Source organism: Pteropus alecto, unplaced genomic scaffold (assembly GCF_000325575.1).
Source record: "Pteropus alecto unplaced genomic scaffold, ASM32557v1 scaffold88, whole genome shotgun sequence".
In the NCBI taxonomy this organism is placed as follows: Eukaryota; Metazoa; Chordata; class Mammalia; order Chiroptera; family Pteropodidae; genus Pteropus; species Pteropus alecto.
In genome coordinates, this window is record NW_006494611.1 from 19,978,388 (window position 1) to 19,989,713 (window position 11,326).

Sequence of the window (11,326 nt, forward strand, 5' to 3'; positions counted from 1 at the left end):
TTCTCTGAAAACATTAAGCGGCATCCAAAGACCAGATTGTTAAGCCTGGCTAAGCGTGTCAACAACTCAAGGTGATGTTCTCCTTATAAGTAGAGCTTGTTTTGTTGTCAAAGGCCTTATGAAACCAAATTAAATCCATCAAGACCTTGTGAATTTGGTGGTGGTTAATTCCTGAGAGAAAATTTAATAACATGGATGAGAAAAGGGAGGTCACAAAAAGAGAATTGAGAACAGGATGTAACCAAAAGCTTAACTCTACCCCTGGAAAATCTGTGAGGGCAAGGAAACCAAATATGGAAAAAATATTCTCCAGCTGTTAAGAATATGTGATATAAAGAATAACCATAATAGGTCTGAATGCCCCTCCCAATTTCCTTCATTTCACTCTATTATTTACTAATTATAAAAAAAAAAGAAGAAAATGATTTAGTGTTACTTAATAAGATACACACAAGTGTAGAGCCAGTTTTATAAAGTGATAAAAAGAATCAAATGCATCATTTTTATGTTATGTACACAGAAAAGAGTACTTTTACTATTGGAAGAATTCACCTAGTATTCTAACAGAATTCCTCAGCTATGCAATCTATTAGTGAACTGTCCTCTTTAAAACCACTGTTAAAAGCACAGAAGAATTACCAATGTGTGCTAACCCAAAAGTGATGGTCAGTTTAAGTGTTTTAATAGTATTTATTTAAACCAATGTCAAACTACAGTGAAATCTGATTACAAATTAATTCTAAATTTGTACAGCAAGTGAGGAATGTACTACGGAAAACAATTGTAATAATTCTGTACACTTGTAGAAAAGAAGCGGCAGCGTGAATATACTGAGTTGTTTTCTCATCGCCATTATTTTGCCACTCCTGTGCTTTGTGTAAAAATGTATAGGAAGACACCAGTTTCAAATATTGTAGCCATCAGTGCAAATCCTAACCAATATATTGTATTGTGACTCTTTTGAATTACTGTTCACAAATCTTAGCAGTATGAAATTGAGTAATGCCTTTGTACATTTTTCTGATCTTGAGAGAAACACATTCTAAGGTAAAAAGTATGCAGAAGGCCATATTTTAATACAGTTCATTTTGCATTTGTTGATTTCTATAAATGTATACTGTGTTAAAAACTATAGAATTTCTATCTCAGCCAGATAATTAAGGTTCACATCATCAGTGATAAATCATGTTAATATAATGTATCCTTGAAATGATGTGATAAAAATGGCACTTTAACTTTCTGGTTTTCCTCCCCCAAAACCCATAACCCCAGTCAAATCTTGAGAAAAACGTTAGATATACCCCAATTGGGGACATTCTATAAAAGACCGAACCAGTAAAGGTCATTATAAACAAGGAAAGTTTGAGAAAGGATCTCAGTCAAAGGGAATCTAAAGAGAAGTGACAACTAAATGTAACATAACATACTGAATATGATACTGGAACAACAACCAAAGAAAAGGACATTAGGTAAAAACTAAGGAGATCTGAATAAAATATGGACATCAGTTTTAAAAAGAACAAACCGAACCCAAACTCCTATGGATTGCTTGATTATTGTGTTGGCTGTAACATAGAACAATGCCAAATTTTGCATGCAGATGGCAATGACTTGATAACAAATATGTGGTATTTTTTCTGAGACTAGTTTATTTGATAAATGCACCATTGCTATTATTAAACAACTTGACATGGCAAAATGTTTGCTTTATTTTCTTTTCTGCTTAATATTTTGCCTATTAAAATATATAGGATTTCCCTATATATCCCTAATATTAGATAGTATTCCAAAAGATTATTTGAGAACAATTGTTTGGAACTTGGGACAAATTTCTCTGAGATACTTGTAAGCTATATAATAGGTGTCTGTCACTAATAGTTCTTTAAAAATTATGTATGATCATTAACGTTGGTAATTAATGCTGTATAGACTTAAACCTATGAATCTTATTTTAAAATACTGATACCTGGTCCCATATCCCAAGGTTTTATTGTCTTTTTAAAATTCATCCCGTAATCCTGATGTGAATCTTAGGTGATAGAAAAATCTTCTGGCTTATTACAGTCTGCGCATTTACAGTACTATTTTTGACATCAAGACATATCTTCCTCAACTGCTATCTTGACCACTGAATTGGGGTCTCCTACCTACTTTATTTGCATACCAAAAGCTCAGATCTGGACCCCTTGAATGAAAGCCTCTGGTAGTATTTCTTGAAATAAGAGTTTCAAGAGTTAGGATTTAAAGGGAAGGATGGGGAAGAGGACCACAAAGTAGGAAAAAAAGAAGCTGTGAGTGCTGGGGCTTTCTGCAAAGTGCATATCTCTCAAGACACTTGGACTCCCCAAATAATCAAGCTGCAAGCAAGATTCATAGACATGTCTAGTGCAAACCTTTCATTTTTCAGAAAATCGAATGTCTTGCTCAGGTTGGTCCTGAGCCAGCACCCTGATCATTTCCTTTATTACATTTCTAGAGACCTGTGAGGGGTGACTTGTAGTCTTCTCATTTTCTTCTTGCCACGCACTGCATTTTACTGTCTTTTTATTCTTTGGCCCACTGTGATCATGACCACATTCCCAAGCTTCCTATCCCTGAAGTTCATGCAGAATCATTCAGAAAAAAGGGGGGGGGGCATAAAAATGGGGATACACAGCAAAGTGTGAGTCCAGAAACAAAAATTGACCCCTTGTGTTCATTTGAGTCCTGCCTCATCCTTCTGTTCCCAGTTTAATTTTCTAACTGATCCCTTCGAGTTAAGATTACAAATAGACTATCTTTAAGGTTTAATTAAGATTAAACTTTCCCTTACTTCTTTCAGTATTTGAACCCCCATATAAAAAAAGTGGCCTACGAAAAGGCAACGATTTCTTAGTCTTTGTGTAGAAAAGAGATTTTTATATTTCAAGGGAAAACTTGGGCTGTCTTTGTCCATCTCGTCTTTAAAAATGTAGTCTATGGCAAACATTGTCCTCATGGAAGTTGAAAGAGAGCTCTACTGTAATGGATATTTTCTCTGTGGCATGATGCAATGGATGAGGAAGAGGGATGCTTCCCACAGGCCTGAGGGGCTGGAGCAGTGAAGGCAGAAGGAAGGGTCATTTTCACCTCTTTTTTCCCCTTCGCCCTCACTCCCCTGGCCCTGGGAAGCTACATCGTGCCAGTCGGGACCACCCTGGTCTACAATCATAAGCAAAAGACTCAGGTTGAGATGCTGAGATGTAGGGGAGGGAAAAGGAGTAAACTACTTCTCACTGAAATGAGAAAGAACTTCTTCAGATTACTAGCCTCTGATGTCTATCCATTTACATGAAGGAAGTATCTACTCTGGCATAAATATGGTTGGGTACTGCATACTTTTTTGTTTGAGTGCATATATGCAAGGATCTATATTCTCTGAAGTAAAAATAATGATTGCTGAATAACTTAATAAATGAACTTTCTGTCATGGCCCAGTGATTCTGTTAAAGTAACAAATACTAGTAGGCAAAACAATCTTTGATTCCCTTCCTGACAGTTTTATTTTCATGGTAATATATATTTAGCTAGGCCTTATTTCAGAAAAAATAAAATACATCTCTGTGTGGAAACTATTTAAAAACTGAATAACTGAAAAGACATATTGAATAATACATTTCAAGACAACAGTGAGTAGCATATGCTCACTCATCTTTCACAAATGCTGATTTGATGTTTAAATTTTTAAAAAAATTCTCTTGTGAGGATCAATGTACTTTTGGAGGGGGGAGCAGCACAGAATTGTGAGCCTTTTTAAAAATTAAATTTATTGGTGTCACATTGGTTAATAAGACTATAAGTTTCAAGTGTACAGTTCTATAATACATCATCTATATATTGCAATGTGTGCTCACCACCCAAAGTCTAGTCTCCCTCTGTTATAATCTATTTGTCCCCCTTTACCTTCTTCATCCTTCTTCCATTCCCCTTCTCCTCTGACAATTTTCATACTGTTGTCTCTGTCTATAAGTTCATTTTTTTAAATTCATTTGTTGCTTTCTTTATGATATCCCACACATGAGAGTAAAATTATATGATTCTTGTCCTTTTCTATCTGACTTATTTAGCTTAGCTAGGTACTCTCAAGATCCACCATGTCGCAAATGGCAGTATTTCATCCTGTCTTGTGGCTGAGTGGTATTCCATTGTATATGTGTACCATGTACTTTTATTTGGGGTTCTTTTATTTAACTGGAGCACACACATGCAAATGCCACAACATAGGCAAGAAGGTATTAGTGCTTATTTACAGCAGTCACATTCTTGACTGAAGTGTGTAATAAAATAGCTTATTTTTAAATATATTTTATAACTTTTACATTTCTCTTTGTTTTTCAAATATTAGAATATAATGAAAACTGCAAAGAATTAGATACTATAGAATTAGATAGTAAAAAGTATTATAGACCACAAGTCAAAAGCACTAGACCCTTCTGCCTGAGTCTCTATGACTATAAGTCACTTACCATCCATGAACTTAGTTCTTTTATTTTTAAAAATGTAAATGTTGGATTAAATGAGCTTCCAATAGTGTTGATCCAGAATGTGAACTATATTAGTATCTTAGTACTTCAAGATAAAAGCACCTATAAAGTTTTGCGATCTCTACTTCTTGTTTAAAAGGAAATTGAATTTTTTTTTGAATAAATGTGAATATGCTTCAATTTGAAACATGTCCAACATATCTCCTTGTTTTAATTACTAAAACCAATCACTTATTAGCAACTGCTATACTCAGTTGCAAAATAGAAGTAAAAATTTTTGTTATCCTAACCTCATAGAGAATCAGGGAGGATAAATTAAATGAGAGAAATTTTAAGTCTTTGAAAGAAAGGTGCTTTCTAAATGCAGAATATTTGCATTACTATCATTCTTATTATGCAGCAGATATGAGAAATGCAATTTTTCTGTGTATTTCCGTTGGCTATATCTCCTCAAGGGAATGGATTTGAAAAAATAGGTAGAACTATTTCATGACTAGACTACTCAAAAAAAGTCTGTGTTTCTGAAAACCACAATTTTGAAAATAGAGGGTGCAAACTGATGTTATCTCAAATTCCCTGAAGAAGAGATTATATTTTCTGAAGAAAATTGACATAATAAAATATTTTATATTCATTAAGTTGCTTTCAAACTTTTTTATTTCTTCGAGTTTTTACCTCTACTGCTAAAAGAATAGTGACTATACTAGTGACTTTAGCTACATGCTTTGCAAATTAATTAGAAATCATCTCTTTTTGTTTAGATTTTTAGAAATAGGTTTACTTATGTTTAAAGAGATTGTTTTAGACCTTATAGCAATAGGGATTTTTGTAAAAGCATGATTCTTTCAACAGGAAATAATTCCTATATAAACCTTAAATTATAAAACTCTATTTTCCAATGAAGTCGAAAGATCTGCTTTAAAGTTTAATTATCAATGAGACTTTTTAAAAAGCAATTAAATAAATAACAGATGATTGATGACTTGATTTGAGATTTAAGAAGGACTGTACATTTTTATCTTAGTGACTAAGTTTATTTACATTTGAGAATCGAGGGAATAGGACATGCACTTACTATTTTCATATACACAAAGTTAAAGTAGCACACTGAGGCAATGGTCCCTGTAGCTTAAGTGCGAATCACATCTGTGCTAAATACGCAAATCTGTATTGTTGGTCCAATTCCCAATTTTACTTTCTATGTAATTACTTTTCTGGATGAATTTTTATTTACTTTACCAGACCTACAAATTACTCAGTGCATCAAGCTTTATTAAATCAGAAACTATTATTACATAAAATTCTGTGTACCAAATTGTTTATTCAGTAGATGGTCAGCATTATGTCTCGCATGTATCATAGACCAAGTATATATATTTTGTGTTTAAGGCTCATTTTCTAAAAGTTCTTACCTACTTTTTAACTATTACTGTAGATGTTTATAGATTGCAGTGTTCTTTCAAATAAAAAGTGAAAGATTTCTTATACAAACATTTAAGTAAACTAGGATTCTGACTTAAACTATCTACAAAATTTATTCTATTTAGTGTATGTTTGTCCATACTTTTACAAAGGTCTAAACGTTGAAGAAATCAGGACTCGAGTACATCATTGAAAAGAGCCAGGACCACAAGTCATGAGCTTTTGTCTGTATGCTGTAACACATTCTTGTATTGTTTTTAAGTCCAGAGTAGGCATTAATTGTCTGCTTGAATCTCATCTTATTTATTATAGCTATGGAATAAGAAACTTAGTCATAGGTGAGAGTCCATGTGTGTTTACTGAAACAATTTAGTTTTGTAAATTTCCCCAAGAGCTGATAAAACTGAACTCAGCAAGTCATAAAAATACACCTCAGAGCCGATGAGCACAGGCAAAGCCATGGTAACTGACTTGCATGTGGATTAGGAGATGCTAATAATTTATTTGGTTTTCCTTAGTGTGGGCTTCTAAAACTAATTTGGATTGTAGATGAGCTGGGCTAAAGCAAATAGGACCACATTAGCCTTTTATTCCACTGGCTCTTAATTAGTAGCTTTTGTAACCTACCTGGAACTACTGTTATGATCCTCTGGGTCCTTAACCCTTACTTTAAAAATGCACATAATATTGTCCGCTTTGTAAAATAGGGCTGAGTGACTTCTGCTATTGTAATTTCAGGGTGAAGATAAATTTTAAGCTTCATACTTTATACTGGGTTGAATCATTGTATTTGCTTTTTACTATATAGGCAGAGATGTTCACTTCTTAATTTTAATGGTCAGTCATAAGGTTTAGAACCCAATTCTGTTATTTAGAAATGATGACAGAATTGATTCATGGATGCATGGTAATAATAGGAAAACAATTGTGGGAAATAATAAAGGAAACTGGTAACGTTGGAAGAGATAGAAAAACGAAAACTAATGCTATTGACTATTTCCTAAAAAGTGAATATGATATTGTACAGATATGTAGTTTTAGAGAAAGGTTGAGATTATTCCAGTACTGTTTTTCTGTTACTAGACTATGTATATATGGCTTGGTCTCATCACCTTACACCTGCAGTTTTACATTGCTTTTGGAATCTCCTTTGGCGTACAGGCAGAAATAAAAAAGAGGAGGCTAATATCTAGACAAGTTTGTTCCTTTTCAGCAGTTCTTAAAAGAAAAGTTCAGTAATTCACTATTTAAAGAGTACCTTGTATAGATTAGCAATTGTCTCTGGATTCTAATCAACATAGCCCCAAGAAAATCTTATTGTCAGGCATGTTTGAGAAACAATATGTTGTCTGTGTTTCCTTTACCTGACAGACTTATTCTCTTGTTGTATAGTTTCTTTTGTATTGTTACCTATTTTAGGATTTGTTTGTCCCTGATGTTATACACAGAAAGGATATGTCAATATTTATACTTTTCTGAGAAGAGGATCCATAGCTTTCACCTCATGCTAAATAGACAAACAAACAGGCTTTTTAAAGAATCAGTATCTTAAACTAAATTAAGGACTGTTAGAAACTATATTTTATGTTCCCTGATAGATTTTAAGTAACCAAAATCAAGAACTGTGTCTTCCTGAAGTATTTTTTTAGACTTGGCAATGGACCCTTTCATAAACACTGTTGCACAGACAGATTTTAGAATTGCATGAAACTGGGCCGAATTCCCTGGACCTGGTACCTAGCAGTAGTAAGTTTGGAACTTGGGTTCTACATTTATCTCCTTTAGCCAAAGAAGTTTTCTTAATAAGGCAATGGCCACTAACTTAACCAATTTATTTAGTCTCCTTTCCCACTCAAGCTTTTTATCAACTCTAAAGAAAGTAGAACATAATTGATGAATTGAAATTATCTATAAATAATTCCTGAGTTAAAAGAAAGAATGAAAATTTCCCTCCAAGTTCTGAGCAAAAGTGGTTAGATACCTGAAGAAGCTAAATCATCCACAGTTTAGCTTTTTTACAAAGGTCCCTTCATTTTATGTCTATGTTTTAAAAAGTTATTAATTCAAAAAGTATATATGTATAGAGATTTTGTGATGATGATATGACTATTGTTCCTAAAGAGTAATTTAAATGAGAAAAATATATAAATATAAAATATTGACCTTTTTTGTTGTTGTTGGAAAAAGAACTGGTTTGGCAGTATTCCTATATTATTTGACTTCCCCAAGAATCAGGACCTGAAACAAATAGGAACACAATGGAAGATGAAGAGCACAATTGTCTCAAAACCCCTTCGAATTGTATCTAACCGATCACTAGAAAAAATCACCTGACTCTATAGAATTTTTAAAATTTACATAGTAAAAAAAAAAAAAATCACATAGTAATACTAACAAAGTAATTAGCAAAGATTAGCAAAGTATGAATATAATGTCACCAATCTCTCTTCATTAAAACACATGAAATATTTAACTAATTGCTGCTTCTAATGTATGGGACAGTATATATTTAAGTGAATTTTAATGGCTACATAGAAAATGTTTATTTAACATGAGATTTAATATGACTTCTCATTAGTTAAAATACCATCAGTAATCAGATAGTGAATATAAACAAAAAAAGTAGAGAGGATTTGCTGTAAAAATGGGAATACGAAGTAACTGCCTTATATCTTTTGCATTGTATATCTGTCTTTTAGCAATGTTGCTGTTTGTTTGTTTGTTTGTTTACAGCTGTGTTAGCCATTGTAGAACTGTTGTTCATTCCTATGAGTCTAGAACCAGACAAGTTATAAGAGCCCCAACACTCTTGGCCTGGATGCACCACCCCTTAGACTAACTGGGCAGCTGCTGTTTTCCCTGGACCATTTTAATCCATCTCAAAATTCTTCTCTGGTTTTTGGAACTTCCTGAGGCTTTCAGAGGGGTTATAATTATGGTTCTCAACCCTTACTGGGAATTATAATCAACTGGGGAGCTTTAAAAAAAATACAGGCATCTGGGTAGCACTTCCAGAGATTTCTGATTCACTATGTCTGTGGGGGGCCCCAAATTAAGTGGTTTCTAAAAGATGCTCAGGTCATTCTGATATGCAACAAAAATCTGAATATCATTTGATTAATATTTCCAGCCTAATTTCAAAGAGCCCAAATATAAGAATTTTGGGGTATCCTCAAAAGCTATAAGTAATAATGTTATACTTTAAATATAGAAAATAGTATGAAAGTAGTCTGAAAGAGCTTACCTTCTTCATATCTGAGATTCTAAATCCAGCAAATACATAGGATGTTATTCAAAAACAATCTCATTAAGAATTTGATTATCTAGACTGCCAAGAAATACTTGACCACATCCAAACTGTCAGGAGTTCTAATCCCAAGAGATGTCCTTTTTAAGCACCTATTGGAGTGAACGCTGCCACTGGCCCTTTAAATTGGATGGAGTTTTAATTTTCCAAAAGTAGTGATGCAGTTGGAATGCTAGAAATGCCCATTTGCTGCCTATTTTCCATTCTCGTAAACCATCTCTTGAATTACTATGTTGATCTCTTGATTGTGCAGTTAACAAGAGAAGTCTACAAATACCATTAGGATTGACCAGTAGCCTTGTTTATAGAGGTTTATTAGAGGGAGTTGATTTCATATAATTAACCAGTAATGAAAAACAGTGTTGTTTTTACCCTCACATGAGTCTGACTTGTGACTGACTTGTTAAAAACTAGAACTATGGCTGTAAAGTGGAGAATATTGAAAGCTCACCTAGAAAGCTGTTTCACATTTCTCCCAAGTTTGAGGTCTAAATTTGTGTTCGATTACAACAGAATAGATAAAATGTTATACCACTTACTGCTGTGGATGATTCTATCCAAAAATTGACATAATTGACATATGAAATAAGCTGTGTTAGTATCATCATCTCAAGTGTGTTCATCATGTCTATCTATAGCATAATACTGAATCAGGTACTGCCTGGCCGAAGGTCATGGGTTACACATAGCTATTCAAATACTTTATTTTTGAGACAGCTGAATTACTCCCTGACCTGACTTTAGTAAGTGGGAGGATCATCTTCATCTTTATGCCTTCCTGCCCTTTCTAAAAATAGTAGGGCCTTTAACAAGGAGATATTTTAAGTAGCTCATATTCACTTGTCTCATCAAGAGAAGCTTATTTTGGCCACTTGCATGTGTCAGATTTGCATGTGCGCATAGTTAGACTTTTGGAGCATAGTCCATGCTTTTCCGCACCACTCATATAAGAAACTTGCAAATATAAAGACACTGGGATTACTAGCTGAGAGTCAGTGTGTAAACGTAAATGAAGAGAAGACGCTTTTTAGGAATGTAAATATGCTTCCGAAATCATCCATTTCTGACACTTGCACATCAGTCCTCAGCTTTTCGGATCTGTTTTTATAAAACCTGGCCTTTATTTCACTCCAGAGACCTCAAAGATTTTGCTGCTTTTAACAAATATTTATAGGAGCCACTGCCAGCCTGTGGATAAGGGAAACTAATGAGAAACTGCCATCCAAAATCTGAACAGCAAAAACAAAACCAAGCAAAACAAAAAAATCCAAAACAAAACCAAGAAAGAACTCAAACAATCCACGTTCACAAGAAGACGCGTAGAAAAATACCAAGATGTAACTTTGATTTGATAACTGGATTTATCAGTCACATGACTGGCAGGCAGTGGGTACTTTGTATTTTTCTCTTTTGAAAAACAAGTGCGAATCTATGTTATTCTGCACTACTGGGACCAAAAAGAAATTATGAGTGTGAGAAAACACAGACTCTAAAAGCAAGATGGAATTTAAGCAGGTAAACCCTGTTCCACAGTCATGTCATTCCGCTACAGTTGTACGTGGTACTCGTGTTTGCACCTCTAAGAAATTTCCATTTTTTCGCATCAAAAAATCCAGATATGAAGCTGAAGCTGCTTTCTTCGCCAACCTGAAGCTGTCTGATTTCAACATCATTGACACCCTCGGAGTTGGAGGTTTCGGACGAGTGGAACTGGTAGGTGATTGTTAATGCTTTTGAAAGCCTCTGTCTTCCTTCCTTGTTTTCTCCCTATAATAAGATTTCTCTCTTCTCTCTCATCTTTAATTACTATTGCTTCTAAATTCGTGCCAAATAATTTCCTATCAGCACATTAGAGTTTGCATGGTTAAAGTGGACTATGTTATGTACTCTATAAACTAAAAATAAATACCAATTTGCTTCTTAGAAAACTTATATTAAAGAAAAGGTAAACACATTTACTTAATGAAGAGTCATAAAGCACTTTTCACTCAACCGATTTTCTATGATCTTTATTTACTTCCATAGTTCTGAGCAGTGTTCAATAACTTAATGATGCACCATATCTACAATTATAATGATCTCTTGATTTATATAT

General features: G+C 33.8%; 1 protein-coding gene across 2 annotated transcripts in view; it reads left to right on the forward strand.

Moving 5' to 3' along the window:
• The window catches only part of PRKG1 (protein kinase cGMP-dependent 1), a 1,107,428-nt gene that overhangs the window by 1,050,535 nt on the left and 45,567 nt on the right, over window positions 1-11,326 (forward strand). For both annotated transcript variants that reach the window (XM_006925986.1, XM_006925985.1), the window contains exon 10: window positions 10,848-10,944. In XM_006925986.1, coding sequence (XP_006926048.1) covers window positions 10,848-10,944 — 97 coding nt within the window. The remainder of the gene's footprint in view (window positions 1-10,847; window positions 10,945-11,326) is intronic.